This window comes from Bubalus kerabau, chromosome 10, assembly GCF_029407905.1.
Source record: "Bubalus kerabau isolate K-KA32 ecotype Philippines breed swamp buffalo chromosome 10, PCC_UOA_SB_1v2, whole genome shotgun sequence".
In the NCBI taxonomy this organism is placed as follows: domain Eukaryota; kingdom Metazoa; phylum Chordata; class Mammalia; order Artiodactyla; family Bovidae; genus Bubalus; species Bubalus kerabau.
Genome location: NC_073633.1, coordinates 49,448,289 through 49,464,257, shown reverse-complemented (window position 1 = coordinate 49,464,257; position 15,969 = coordinate 49,448,289). Strand labels below are relative to the sequence as shown.

The window sequence follows — 15,969 nt, the reverse complement described above, 5'->3', positions numbered from 1 at the left end:
CTGCAGCCTACCAGGCTCCTCTGTCCATGGGATTTTCCAGGTAAGGGTACTGGAGTGGGGTGCCACTGCCCTCTCCGAAATTGAGGGAGAGGGTGTGGCAAAGTTCCTTCCAGTTACAGAATATTATGAATTCCTTTAACTTTTTTGACAATGAATAGGATAGCAGGACTACAGAAAGGAGTCTTCCAGACACAGTGATTCTCAGCTGGAGACGAGAGGTAAAGCAAAGAGGGAGGTGTATTTTAACTACACACTGAAAGTCAGCACAAAGCAATTCAGACGTGGATGGAATTTCTTACCTCTTGACTTTCCATTTTAAAAGGAACCACCACTGGATCTCAATGCTATGATAGAATGCTTGTAACTTACACTTCATGAGCACTAAACATGTATTAACTTACTCAGTCCTCACAAGTCTATGGCCAGTGAAAGTGTTCATCACTCAGTCATGTCCGACTCTTTGCAACCCCACTGACTGCAGCCCACCAGGCTCCTCTGTCCACAGAATTCTCCAGACAAGAATAGTGAAGTGCGAAGCCATTCCCTTCTCTAGGGGATCTTCCTGACCAAGGGATAGCACCCAGGTCTCCTGCACTGTGGGCAGATTCTTTATCATCTAAGCCACTAAGGAAGCCCAAGGGGGTGGTCCATTATTCCCCATTTTGTAAGGAAGAAACCAAGGCACAGAAATGTTAAGTGATATGCCCAGAGTCATACAACTAGGCAGGGCTGGGCTGGCTGCAAGAAGAATCATCTGGGAAGTTTGCCAAAACAGATTCCTAGTCTCTGCCCCAGACTTGCTGAATCAAAAATCTCTTGGGTGAGGCCCAGAAATCTAAACAAGCTCCTCAGATGAAGGTGATGCACAACTAGATTCAGGAACCACTTGGTGCAGGACCCTTAAAAATTCAATTTCTATAAATGTATTTTATTACTACTTAATTGGAGACATGAAGGGGGCAAGTGGGTTAATAATTTTCTCATTTACAAATAACTCCACTCCTTTCACAAAAAGCTTGAAGGAGAAAGAGCCAGTGAGGAGGAGGCAGGCCAGGCCCCATTTAATGTATGAGTAAAGTGAAATCAGATTGAACTGTGCCCAAGGAATTAAAGTCAGAAACAGGTCTTTTAACTCACAGGGCAGTGTGGGATCAGTGCCCAAATGCGATCTGGCAATAGAGCTCTTTATTTATATAGGCCATCTTCCTGCTGGAAAGAAGCATGTGTCTTAATCCTTATCTTCCTCCTCTTTTTGTGTATTTCTTCCAGTAATTTAGGAACAAAGCAAAATTATGAATTTTAATGACCACTAGAAAGACATATAATTAACTGTAATTCTTTGAACTCTTCCCCAAAATGGATACAGCTGGCAAAAGAGGAAACAGCTGGGAAAAAATAAGAATTTGCTCTGACAAAAGAAAGTGTATTGTTCTCAATAATCTAAAAACAAAAGTACTTTTCTTGTTAAGAGTTGTAGCCCTTTCCTTATAATGATGATTTTCAACAGACAGATATTAATAGAAACATCTTTTTATATCACTCTTTATTCTCTATTCAAGAGAAGTTAACTTCCAAAAGAACGGGCCAACCCCCAAGCTAAGAATAATTTACCCTCTGATTACAGCTTTCTGTTTTCTAATCCCTCTGCTGTACATTTTTAAAAATAATTCTGTTTGATGAATTCATCTTGAACTTTTCCCATCACGTTTTTTCTGCAACTAGGGTAGAGTGGTGGGGACCAGACACACAAATTAAAATTGGTGATTTCTTTTGCTGTAAGACTCTGTGATTTCAGGTTCACTACTGAAAAGTGGCAAGGATTATAATTACAGCGCATGCATAAGAATCTAAGAAAGCTAACTATTTTCATCTTCAATTTTGAGAAAACATCAAGTTTTGTGCCTGAAACAATATTTTGTTTAAAAAACAAAAGTCCACAAAAACAAACAGATGAGTATTTTAGTCAGTTATTTTAAACTTACCACAAACACCAACTTTCCAACATTGGTCCAAGGGAAATCATAAAGTAATTGTTTCTCTTCGTCTAAATTCTGTGGAAAGAATGATGAGTTACTTATAACTCTAAGTTATGCACATAGAGTTACCGAGGAAACTGACAGATACTCTAAAATAGCTCTAACTTCTTTCCCAGAAAACTAAAATACATACAGTAATTAAAATCTAAACGAGGTCCCCAACTCTCTTTAGAGACATGCAGACAGTAATTAAAAGAGAAATGATACAATTCTGCCACTTTGGGTTCCTCAGTGACTACATTGCCTTTCAAGGTAATCTGTTCCCTTCTGGCCCATCTCTAAATTTAAATAAAAAGTCCAGAAGACTCAGGCATTCGAGAGATGAGATAAGGCACTCAGACGTTCATAACTGGGTGTTTTGCCTATACCAAAGATAAGGCACCCTCCCAGGTCTCACAGACCTCCTCTTTCCCCTGTTGATGGCGGGATGATAACACCATCCCACCTGCAGTAGGATGACAGGATCCGCTTACTCAACAGATGAGTTTTATCAGAATTTGTAACGGAAATTAAAACGTCTGGGTCAGATACTTTATCACAAAGTCATTTTTCTTTCCATAGTTACAGATGCACCAGATGATAAAAAAAAAGAATGCTAAAAATTAATGACACACAAAGAAAAATGTCTGGATATTAATGATCTATGAGTGATAAATGTGGGCCAATCTTTGGTTTGCTGTTTCCTGTTCTAGAGGACTTACTGATGTCAAGGATCAGACTGTTTCACTTTGTCTATCCCACATTATCCACATCTGTGCTGGACAAATAAGAAGTAGTAACCAATCAATGGCTGGAAATAGGACCAGTGAGCATAGCACAGGACCAGGCAGGCACACTGTCAGAGTGAAGACACAGTGGATAGATACCATTTGACACCTATTCCCCATTAACTAACCTGAAAAATCTGTATTCCCCGCATGGTCAAGCCAAGGGTCAGAGAAGCTTCAATTTCCCTTTTATCCTGTAGGAATAAAATTATATGAAAAAGTGTATCTTTCTTCTGTAAGAAACAATTCAGCACTAAAGAATGAAAGATAAATTTCAGTATTAGAAAGCTTTTTACTTAAAATAGCTTTGCCTTTCTGCATCCTTTTTTTCCTGTAAGATACAAGAAAATCATGGGTACATATTAAATCAATAATGATATTTTCTACTTTTTAAATCTGAGATTTCAGAGTTTTAATGTTTTTACTATACTTTCATATCTGACAATATTCTAAATTTGTGTGTTACTGAGAACTCTGGTAAGACTATTTGCTACTTTTACATCAAATTTTTTTTTAACCTTCTATGCTATGCTAAGTCACTTCAGTCGTATCCAACTCTTTGTGACCCTATGGACTGTAGCCCGGGATTCTCCAGGCAAGAACACCACAGTGGGTTGCCATGCTCTTCTCCAGGGGATTTTGCCTACCCAGGGATCAAACCAGTGCCTCTTATATCTCCCGCATTGGCAGGTGGGTTCTTTACCACTAGTGCTGCCTGGGAAGCCCCTTTTAACCTTCTAACATCTTTTCTCAGATGTTAGAATCTTGAACATAATGTCATAGTTATATTCTGAGGTGCAGTAGATTTTGCATATTTAAAACTGGTTAAATCTCCCAACTCTGAAACAAAAGTTAGAGGCAAGCCTGAATAGTTAATGAGCTTCCCTACTTAGACAGCATACTAAAGACCAGAGACATTACTTTGCCAACAAAGGTCCATCTAGTGAAAGCCATGGTTTTTCCAGTAGTCATGTATAGATATGAGAGTTGGACTATAAAGAAAGCTGAGTGCTGAAGAATTGATGCTTTTGAACTGTGGTGTTGGAAAAGACTTTTGAGAGTCCCTTGGACCGCAAGGAGATCCAACCAGTCCATCCTAAAGGAGATCAGTCCTGAATATTCATTGGAAGGACTGATGCTGAAGCTGAAACTCCAAAACTTTGGCCACCTGATGCAAAGAGCTGACTCACTGGAAAAGACTCTAATGCTGGGAAAGATTGAAGGAAGGAGGAGAAGGGGACAAGAGAGGATGAGATGGTTGGATGGCATCAGCGACTCAATGGACATGAGTTTGAGTAAGCTCCAGGAGCTGGTGATGGACAGGTAAGCCTGGAGTGCTGCAATTCATGGGGTCGCAGAGTTGGACACAACTGAGCAACTAAACTGAACTGAACTGAAGTGAATAGTTAATGCTCTCTCATGAAGATAGTTGAAAGCTATAAAGCTTTACATTATGTTAGTTTGGAAAAAGCACTTATTTTTAAGAAGTTCAATTATCACCTGCCATTATGATATACATTCAACCAGCTAAACCATAAACTGAAAAAAAAAATACACCACAACAAGTATAAGGGAAAAATACTGTACTTAGCCACATCTTTTAAGCACTATTTGTAACAAGTGGTTGTATGATGTAAAGTTCAAAATAGAAAATAAAATTGCTAAGTCACTAAAGTATATTCAGTATGAGATTTCTCAATTAAAAAAATGAGTATGTACAGCTCTTTATTATGTTCAGTACCAGTTTTTGCATGATCATGAAAAGAAGTATTTTTAGAAAATGTATCCTCAGCTGGCATAGTAGATAGAGCCTATATTCACTACTGGGGCTGTTTTTTTTTCCCCCCACTAATATTCTTTACATCAAGAAAGGCACATACAGTATAGGTTTAACAGGAGAAACCAATTCATCCCTATGACTTTAGGCCAATATCCCTTTCAAGGCTGTTCTGATTGCTTCCAGAAATAAGACTGTGTTCATAAAAATGCTGGTTGTGTGTGTATGAGGTATGTATCACTGGGCAAGAGGTACAGAGGTTTGTTGTTGCTGTTGTTTTAAATTACCTATCTCCTGTCTCCATTTTATAAACAGGTCTTAAATGAAGCACTTTTAATGGCAGTCACTTAATTTCTTTAAAGAATGAAAATTCTCTCCATAAGGGAAAAAAAATCTGTTTCTTCACCTCAATCAGTTCGTTAGCATTATCTTGTTTCAAGAAGGCCAGAGTGATTTTTATGCCATGTAAAAGTAGCACACTTTGAGCAAATTGAAAAATTAATTTTTACATGAAAGATAAATTAGAGATATCTACCTTATCTACTAAAGGATTCCTAATAGGATTCTTTAAAATACCAAAGCTTCCCTAGCAAATGGAAAGCAACCAATATTTACTGAGCACTCACTAATGTGCCAGGCACGCCATCTGGCCATTTCAGATTCATCGTCTTGTTGAATCCTTCCTGACCTGTGGCATGTATAGGATAATTCCCACTGAACAGATGCCCAGTACTGCAGCAACAGACCCCCAGGATCCCAGCAAGAGTGAGTGCCGGCGGAGGGTTTCTAACTGATGATCTGATTCTAAAGCCATACTCTCTCCAATGTATCATTCATACTTCTAATACATTTTAAAATATAAAATTATTGTCAAAACTGTCATTAATTTTCATTTTCTCTTATAAGTTGAGGTGTCACAATGAACTCTTAAAAGAAAAACAAGAACTCAGTCTTTTAGGAATTTAACTGAAGAGATCTTATGGAAGTCTTTGCCTTTCAAAGATGACAGGGCATTAACAAAGCATCTCTTGGGCATGAAAGGGGAAAAAATAACATCCGTTGCTCTCTTTTTAAGTTTTTTGAACCAGCCAAGAAAATTAGCCAGCAATATAACCGATCTATGGTCCAGTCTCTAATGGCCTAATTATGCTTATCTTACCACAAGGGTGTAGCAGAGATTAACAAACCTAATAATAACAAAGACAGTGGTAACAGAAACACATTTAACATCATACTTAATGTGTGCTGGGCACTGTTTTCAGCACTTTTCACCCACTAATTCCTTTAGTCTTTAATAAACCTCAGAATTTATTGGGTTTGTTACCATGTCCATTTATCTGTGGGGAAACCAAAGCACAGTAACATGCCTAAGGTTACCCAGTAAGGGCTGAAGCTGGGATTTAACCCCAGCAAGCTGGATACAACAGACCACACTCTGAACCACCTCATCCTATTTGGTTGGAAAATAAATACGCCTTTGAATACTCAGGTGGGAATTGAAGGGTTCATACCATGGAAGTGATACTTGTGGAATAGGGAGAGAGAGGAGTGTGGCGGAGAAGAGGGAGAGAAGACAGAATGTGGTGAATACTTTTGCCAGTGATTCTCCGCAAGACCCGCCCCAGTTATTATTTGGATGTGTGACTTCTGACTCAGAATGGAAAAATGAGGCTAGGGACACAAGAACACAGAACACAAGGACACAGGACAAAAGAAGGAACAAACTTCAGAGTGAGAGCAGCAAGAAAGTCAGTGATTCAGGCACAAAGGTTCTTGTAAGCAGACATGGGTTGACTCCTGTCTTTTACTAGTTTTGTGATCTTTGGTATGTATCCCTGATTGTAAAATGAAGATTACAGTCCTATCTTATAGAGTTATGAGTATTTTTTAAAAAAGGATAGATATGAAGTGTTCCGATAAACACAAAACTCACTAAACATTAGCTGCTGTGGTGGTGCTCTTGTTACTAACGGATAGAACGCAGGTGTGGCTTCCCTTATTAAATACTTACTGATCAAAGAAGTAGTAAACATTACTCCCCAAGGCAGAAATGCAGATTTGGGAAGGAGGAGAATAACTATTTCATAATCACTGAAAAATCAAAAGCACAATTTACAGCCACTTGTCATCTCAATATCAGAACCATGAAAAAGACTCACTCCTGCTTCCAGGCCCAAAGAAAAACATCACTGACTCCAAGACTGACTTATGACGACAAACAGCAGTTCAAATAAAAATTCTTTTAAAAACCCATTTTAAAAACAACCAAAACTTAAAAAAAAAAAAAAAACTTCTCCTGATCAAGAAGATACAGCTGCAGACTTACTGCAGTTTTGTACCTTATACAATCTGTAGTAGTGAACAGCGACGTCATCCAGTCGGACAGCCTCTTTGATATATTTAAGATGAGCCTCAGAAGCTGTCAGTGCAAACTGATCTTTGTGCATGTTTGGAATGTGCTTCAGGATGTAGTCCTTCCCTCTCTTGGAAACAACCTGTTGGGATACAACGGGAGTGCAATGCAACATTTGTTGGAAGGATTCAAGTATAACACGACCCTCACCCCGCAAATGATGAAAAGGCTGAGAACCGAAAATAGGCCCTTGAAACTGGCTGATTTCCACTAGGAAATTCTCACACTGATACTCTTTTGACCATCTGTGACGTTACTAGGCTGAACAAGCTAATACTAGAAGGTACAGAGTCAGTTTAGCTGTAGTACTTCATATCTAAGAAGAAAAATCATAAGAAATGGGGAAAATATGTTCTTTTGGCTTTAAAATCACTAACAAAGAAAAGCCATGCAAACTTGCACAATTTTGTCCACATCATTGTTTACACTTGCAGAATTATTGGTACCATGAAATACAGCTACTGTTAGCACATCTTCAGGTTCTGGATCCTACTTAACTCTTCTAAAATTACAGCCACAAAGTGGGAGGCTCTCAATGTTAATCCAAAGAAGGCAGAGGACTACAAGGAATTCTCAGAAACATTTCTGGTTTCTGCATAAGAGGCTGATAAGAACACTCTACTCAAATACTTAGGAGAAAACAATTTCACTCAAATATTCGTTACAATTTACTTCGACTTCAGTTTTCATCAGACAGTAGTCTAAGCTTTCAGATTTCAAAAATATATAGTGTCCAGTAGCTACAGGCTCAAAAAAAAGGTGTTGATAAGTTAAAAGTCTTAGCTGACTTCATGAAGATTATAAAAGATGAAAAGAAGTATGCAAAGTGAACAAAAAGCATTTTTAGTGCTCAAAATGATCAGAATTTAAAAATTAGAGAATTTTTAGTTCTATCAGTTTTTATAGTTATTGACATATTTTTCTTCCTATGAATATTTTAAGGAGAATTAAACATGATGAATTATTGGCCAATAATGAAGTTTTGCTGATAACTCGTTATAGATTCTTTCTTTCTAGATTCCTTTTTCATGGAGATCATTTAAATCAGTACTTGTCAACCTTTTTCAGGTCAAATAACCCATAGAAAATAGTATTTGAAAGGGCAGTGAGGTGTATATGATAGGTGGTTCTGGTGATCACAAGGGTCAAGGAAGCTGGTCTCTCAGTACCCTGGGCGCCACGGCGCACGAATCAGGAAGCTCTGCTTTAAAGACCAAGAGCCCATGAGAACCTGATGATAACTAGACAATGGAAATACTGGCTACTTTTGGTCCCACAGGCACTGCTATGTAATAGCTTGATGCCCTCTGTGGTTTTTCTTCAACAACTGAAGCACAGTCAGCCCATGAACAAAAGCTTGTATTGAGCACCATGATGTGAAATGTTGAAGAAACAGAAAAGGTTAAGTTTACACCTGTTCTTTAGGATATCTTAAGAAACACTCAGGTTACTGGGTGCAAGAGATAAGCAGAATATTCGAAAATAAAATACTTTTGTTCAGGGTCTTATTGAGCCCAGAGGAAGGGCCCTGGGCACCTAGACAGTCCATCCAGAGAACACACCTGGGCCAATGAGCAGGAGTAGCCAGGTAAAACAGGGAGGGTGCCTCACCAGCTAAAGAAGCTGCAGGCAGAAAGGCCCAAAGTGCAAAACTACAGGAGTTGTGGAGACACAGTAATGCTGAGTGTTGCTGGAGCACAACACACGAGGTGCAGGACAACCAGAGAGGAATGTGAAAAATCTGGCAGGGACCATGAGCTGGGAAGTTCCTAGGTCATGTTTGGCGCTCAGGCTTTCACTCTGCAGGTGAAGGTTTAAATCAGAAGCAAAATCAACTTCTCTGCAAGCTGTGAAGTAAAGCCTGGAGCAGGGACAAGTGTCCACTGGTGAGTGCTGACGAGAGCTGGCACCTGGGAAACGGGAGGAATCATGACCTGGGTTGGGGTGGGGATGCAGTAATGTTTAGGAAGTTAACAGCAACAAAAATACAAGAGAATTTTATTTCCTAAGTTGAGTGATGGGGAATCAAGGGTTTATATTAGAGGATGTTCTCCTGACCAGATGGGGCAAGCTAAAAGAAGAGTGTTAAGGAAGAGCCTGAATGACTCTTAAGTTTCTAGGTGACCAGGGCCACTGGCTGAGGTTATGAACACAGAGGTAGGAACACACAGAACTGAGGTGGGAAGCAGATAAATTTGATCTGGGACATTGTGAGTTTGAGGTGCCTATGGGTAAACATCTGTCTTACAGACATAAGGGAGAGAAACGGATTCGGGAGGTACCAGCACATAAGTGGTTGTAAAAAGCATCAATTTGGAGGAGGTCTCCTGGGATAGGAGTGACTAAGTGTCAATCACAGCAGAGAAACCCAGGAAAAGATGTGAAAAGTGTCCACTGGATTTGGCAACTTAAAGGTCACTGCTGGCCCTAAGGACAACACCATAGTGGAGGGGCTGGTGAGGAAAGAAGGCAGATAGATGTCGATTGAGGAGTACATGTCGAAGTAAAGATGCTAAAACATCAAATTCACATCACTTTTTCAAGAAGCTTTACTGAGAAGGGAAGGAGAGATAGGTAGCTCTTCTTTCCCTCCCTCCTTTCTCCTCTGAAGATAGGAAGGTGTGAACCCAAGTATGTTCTAACTTAAGAGGAGTTAGTTCAAGTAGAGGCTGAAGATATAGGAGAGAGAGATGCCTCAGCAGAGACCTGGAGGAAGAACGGGAAGTGATGTCAGCAGAGTATGGTGGAGGAAACATGGCTGAGACAGTCAGTGCTCAAATAACCTACATTTTCTTGCTGAAGGAAGCGGGTGGCTCCTCCTTTGATAGCGAAGGAGATGGTGGAAGGCACAAGCAGTTCACTTATATTTGTTTTCTCAGCACAGGAAAAGTTGTGAATGATGTTGCTTTTTAAAGAACAGTGTTTTTCTCCTTCTGAAGGGGAAAAATGCTGCTCGAATTAAGAGTAAATAGGAAAGTCAAAGCTGAGTAAATCTCAAAAGAAGGCTGACAAATTCCCAGTTCCAGCATCTTTAGGATGGACAGCCATCCTCTTCCTCATTACCTACGTACAGGTCGAGTCGGTGGAGAGACTGTGTGTGCCACGCTCTCAAGTGTGAAATGTGTACCCGCGTGTCATGGAGGGTGTGTGGGCCATTAAACACCTGGCTTCCCAGTTCTTGAAGCTGCATGAGTAGCTTGACTATTTCTGGTTGCTACTAGTTTCTTTGTCATTACCATTGCGCCTCGCAATGTGTCTAACATAGAGAGTAGACATTTTAGGGGTTGATATGTCTCTATCGAACTAGAACAATGAACTAGAAATGTGCTAGAGCAAATGCTTTAGATCTGAAAACAGTGCCTACCCAAGATGGGAAGTAAGCCTCGGGCTCAAAGTACTTTCCATAGTGCTTATTCCTTTTGAAGTTCCCAAGATCAGCCTGCAGTGCAAAGGCTGCCAGCAGGAAGTAGGCCTCCTCTCGGAGCACACACTGCGAATGAAGAACTTGTTTTCTCAGGTGCCAGTAATAATAGTATCTTGCTGCTCTGTCACTAGGAAAATAAAAGAAAGCGGAACTCACATTTTGATGGAACAATCTAAACGCATGTAAACAGAGAGCAAATCCTGTTGCCCATCTGGGGACGGGAGCTCTTCTGCTCTGTCCCCTCCTCCTCCCCCGCCTCACTTGCTGAAGAGGGGGAGGCTGTGTCAATGCCTGATGGCTGCCTGATGGCTGCTTTCCTCAGGCCTCAGGGAGACAGGACCCCAGGCCAGATGACCCGGACTGCAAGAGCAACATTTCCTGAGGCCTGCGGCACTTGATTCATTCCGAGGATGGAAACAAGATCTAAATCATGCCACTCCAATGTGGTAAATAAATACTACATTGAACAAGTATTAGAAGAGAAGCCTAGGCATTCGTTGTCTGTATTACAATAACTTTGCTACCACGATGCTGCACACACAACATAAATAAGGACAAATCTGGGAACAATCCTGGTTTTAATGTCATGTGTCCTGTTTTGTTTTGTTTTTCATCTGAGCAAATTACAAATACATTAGGCACTTTAAAAAATATTTCTATTTATATGCTCTACTAGAAAAAATTTGCTTGACTATAGTTTTTTTCCCTCTAAAAATGAATGAACTGAAAATTCTCTTAAAATCCTTTTTTTTTAAATTAAGCAGATGTTACTTTATGGGTGTGTTTTTATAGGTACATGCCACAAAATCATGATAGTCCTCACAAACGGAAACAGTGATAGTGCACTCATTATCTGTTGAGGTCAGAAATAAATATAGTCCCCATTAAATACACTAAAGAGTGCTGACTGGGTAAAAACACAGTCAAGCTCCAAAAAATGTCACAGGCAAACAGGACGCCTCTGTGATCAAAGTAAAAATGCAAGGGGGAAAAAAATGTGTGTGTTTGTGTTATGTATTTAATGAGTATTTGCCTCCCTATTATTTTAGGTTGAATGTTTACCTGAGATTCATAGCTCATTAGTTGATGATAATAAAAACATATGGGTTTATTTTAACCAAGATCATGTTTAAGAATGAAGAATTTAAAAATAAAGCATTTATGTAATTTTTTTCCTCTTGGGACAGAGTACTTTTCAGAGCACTTCTTTGTATAATGCTGAGTACACAGCGTTTGGACTAGCTAATCACTGGAGAAAAGGGCAGAAGTATAGGGGTTAATGAAACATTCATTAGTCCCAGGGGGCTAATTAGTGGCTCAATACTATATTTTTCTTCTTTCCAGCACATTCCATTCCAATTAAGTACATTGAGTAAAGATTTTATACAAACTGAGAATAACTAAAAAGGTTTCTCTGCCTTTAAAAACATCCTTTATGGGCTCATATTTTTTACTTTTTAATTTGCATGTGGCAATAATATAAATATTAAGAGCAAATCTCAGATACAACTCATTAGTTAAATGTATCTTTGTCCCTTTTACATAGGGTTTCTCAAAATTTAAAAATAAGTGAAAAACAGAGTTCACATTTCTAGTAATTTCTACCAGGTGACAAGGTCACCTCTGAAAGTCTTCCAGCACTGAATCCTCATATAAAATGTTAATCTGAGCTTCTGAACTGATGACTTCTGGGTCTGTATCATGTGCAGAGTAGTATTCAGGTACCCACCTCCAGAAAAGGAATCAGTTACCTGCCCTTGCCGAACTGCATATAAGATTCTCACAGGATAGCTCCACTGGGTGTAATCTTAGCTTTAAAGATACTGCCAAGAACAGAAGCAAGACCCCGAAGGTGAAAAGAAAACCAGGCGATACAAACACCCATGCATTTGTATAGGACAGAGTTCTTGCTGCTGTCCCTTTTCTCACCCCACCACCAGAAAAGAATACAATGCATTAACCAACCTCTCATCTTTTCACAAAAGTGCTAGTTCTTCCTTAAAGGAAGTACCTTTTCAGTGACTGATCTGTTATGGAGAATGTGGAGTAGAGAAAATGTGAGCTGTGACACTGTTAACAACTTCACTGATAGTCTAACATTACCACTCGTTCATTCAACAAATATGTATTGAGTGTCTACTGTTACCTCTGTTTTAGGGACTGAAGATACATGTGTGTGCAAAAGTGTTTTTTTTTTTAAAAAGAAAAAAACCCTGTTCTTGGGACTTCCCTGATGGTCCAGTGGATTAGACTCTGTGCTCCCAATGCAGGGGGTCCAGGTTTGATCCCTAGTCAGGGAACTAAGATCCCACAAGCTGAAACTCAGAGCTTGTGTGCTGCAACTAAGACCCTGTGCAGCCAAGTAAATTAATTAAAAAAGAAAATCTCCCTGCTCTTTTATATTCTAGCAGGTGGAGACAAACAATAAACACAAGTACTTTATTTGATACGTTAGAAGATGAGTACTGTGGAAAATGAAAGGTTTGGAATTTCTCCTTGTCCTCATACCTGATCAATCGACCATTTTCCACATAATACTGCACACGGAAGTGGATGATCATAGGAGGTCCAAACTGATCAATTCCCTAAACAAAGACACGTGTAAAAATCAGGCTGTTTTTAGTTACTTCAAAAGTGGGTTTTAAAACCAACAAATATCATTTTTAAGACACTTTTTAAACATTGAAAGGTTTGATCTACTTCTAATGAGTAGGGGCTTCCAGTAGGTATAAAGTTGTCCATGCAGAAACAGGAAGTTATAAAGCATCATCACTATCTGATACTCATTCACTGTAATGCCAGTGACAACATAAGGGAAGATAAAAATAAATGCCAGTGGAAAGTTCTAGCTGAGATCCAGCTCCTCTCCCAGCTCTGTCCCCTGTGGTGACCATTTGCTCCTCATTACAATGTTCTCCTGTTCCTCTGACATTCCACATACCAAATTCTAACATGCTGTTTGTTTATTTAGACATTCATGTTCCTTACTTTGTAGTTGGCTTTGAAGTAGCCTTCAGTTTACTCCAAGAATTCTTAAATACAAATTGGAGGATCAAGGATTACACACTGGGGATTATTACTGTTTTGTGAGGGTGATCTTGAGAACACTAGGTAAATTCCCAGTGAATGCTCTCCTATGCAAATACGAGGCATGGGTTCAATAAAGTAATAAAATATCAATGTAAAGATAGTAAAAGCAGATTTTAAAATGACTAATAATTTCTAGACAGTCAGTTTTGACAACTAATGTGGCCAAAGAAGAGGAACAAATACTTTTCCCTTGATTTTCATTTCAAAACATTATCCCAAGGTTATGGAAAAGTTATTGTCCAATACTATTTTAGCAGATATTCAAAATCTTTTGCTACATGTTATAAGCTATTAATCCCTCACTAATGTGATATTTTAGAACTTATAATTCATATCCCTTTCCAAATCTTTACTGTATAAAGTGTTAAGATGTTTTCCTAATATATAACAGCTAAAATAAACCTTTTTTAAAAATCAAAATAATTTTGCTGATAAATGTAATCTCACCCAAGTGACTTCGTATTGTCGTACCTTGCTGGCCTCTTTCTTCCATTCTTTTGGACAATACTTATAAAGCTTTTGTGACAACTCCATATACACGTGTTCATTATCTGCACATTAAAAAAAAAGGAGACCAGGTGATAAAGGATAGATTTTTTTTTTTTTAAGAAAAGAATATACAAAGAAATGGGTTTTTCAAAAAAAGCCTCAAGCTTTCTGAATGTACTCTAAAGTCACATATCACCAAGAAAACTGAAAACATAAAAAGATACAAGGTTCTGTGGGATAGCTATTAATGACATTATTATTTTGCTTTTGCAATACAGAGCATGTATCATTGAAAATGTTAACATTTAGAAGAAATATTAGATTCCTATTCTTGCTTTTACTTAGTTTCCATGGTCATTATAACTTATAGTTTAACTTCCAACACTGTGGGTGTTACTCAGTCTTAGAAAAACATGCTTTTGTTTGGTTCACAGAGGATCCATCTCATAAGTGCAAAGTAATTAAAAAGGGCAGAAACAGCATCTTAATTGCTATGTAAGAAACTAAAAAAACTGATGATAACCAATTTGTTTTCAAGTGATGAGCCTGACCCATGTGTTTTGTGAAAAGAAGTCTCTAATACTATTCCTTCTCTGTGCTATCCACATAAAACACAGAATGTCAAAATGATAAAGCATTACTTGCACTGCTTTTGGGGTTGATCTTGTGGGAAGAAGAAAATAATCTTATGCAAAACAAGAATGGATGCCAAAATATTTCTTCAAGGGAATGATGTTCTTAAGATGAGCAGAAAATAAGACTGCTAAGTAACTCATGTAAAAAATGATCTAAACATGTGAAAACTAGCTGGTAAAAAGTGCAAAATTTTTCAGATTTCCCAAATGGACTCTTTTAAAGAGAGATATTTCATATGAAAAGTATTCCTATCTTGTACAAAGTTTAAAAAAAAAAATTTTTTTTAAAACTCCTTCCTTTTCCTCTAACCATCACCCTGGGGTCATACTCATGGAAAGTCCTGCATAAACATGTACTTGTTGTGGAAGAAAAGTCTGTTTCTTTGACTACTCCAAGGATAACACACGCCCACACTGTCACTCATGACTGAATACTGGAGTTTGACAGAACAAGTCAAACGTCTGACAAGAATAGGAAGGGTAAAGCCACTCTTTGTCAATGAATGTCATAGTAAGTAACCAGCATGGATGAAAGGGGCAAAGAAGAAGTCCGAGAGATAAGAAGATGCTACTAAAATCCATTTATCACATGAACTAAAACCATCTCCCGTTTCTACTATGGTACCAATTAAACATGAAATGGACAAGATCAGACAACGTTCCTGTTGAAACTGATTTGCTTTTGGCTTGCGTTCCTGTCTGAAGAAGCAACATAATGAATAGAACTGAGACTGCTCGCCATAATGGCACATGCATAGTTTTTTAAACTACCACTTTGTTTCTACCATCCAGCAGTTTGACCAGAGCTGTATACTTTCTCAAGCACACATCCGTCCTGCAAAGCAGGTGAAGCAGTGATTTCTATTTGACATGAGAGAAAACTGAAATGGAGAGAAGGCAAGGGACATGTCTAAAGCCACATAGCTAGCTAGTGGTAGAACCTGAATCAGAACCAGGTCATCTGATGCCTGTTCCGAAGTTCTTGCACCATCCTGCAATCTCTCTTCTAAAAAACACATCTCAAAAACTCTTATTTTGAAAACCAAGGAAACTGATTTTATGAGACTGACTTGCTGAACAGCAAAGATCAACAGACTGCTTGTAGTTGAAGTAAGAAGAATTAACTCTGTAGAGCATCTTATTTCCCCCAGGCTCTTCCTTGAAAGAATGACTGAGGTGTGTACTAATATAAAGATGGAGCTGAGCATTTGTGTTTTTACTGCTTCCACTATCACAGGAAGAAACTGAAGAGCAAATGGTTGGTTCCTTTCTTCTTCTTTTTTTTAAAATATAAATTTATTTAATTGGAGGTTAATTACTTTACAATATTGTATTGGT

General features: G+C 38.6%; 1 protein-coding gene across 3 annotated transcripts in view; it reads right to left on the bottom strand.

Annotated features, from left to right (window-relative positions):
• Positions 1 to 15,969, bottom strand: part of FRMD6 (FERM domain containing 6) — an 84,438-nt gene that overhangs the window by 16,137 nt on the left and 52,332 nt on the right. For 2 of the 3 annotated variants that reach the window (XM_055537635.1, XM_055537638.1), the window contains exons 4-9: positions 13,955 to 14,058; positions 12,926 to 13,002; positions 10,358 to 10,544; positions 6,920 to 7,075; positions 2,932 to 2,997; positions 1,983 to 2,051 (exon numbers count right to left, since the gene is read on the bottom strand). In XM_055537635.1, the coding sequence (XP_055393610.1) occupies positions 1,983 to 2,051; positions 2,932 to 2,997; positions 6,920 to 7,075; positions 10,358 to 10,544; positions 12,926 to 13,002; positions 13,955 to 14,058 (659 nt within the window). The remainder of the gene's footprint in view (positions 1 to 1,982; positions 2,052 to 2,931; positions 2,998 to 6,919; positions 7,076 to 10,357; positions 10,545 to 12,925; positions 13,003 to 13,954; positions 14,059 to 15,969) is intronic. The other variant, XM_055537636.1, reaches the window with a different exon arrangement.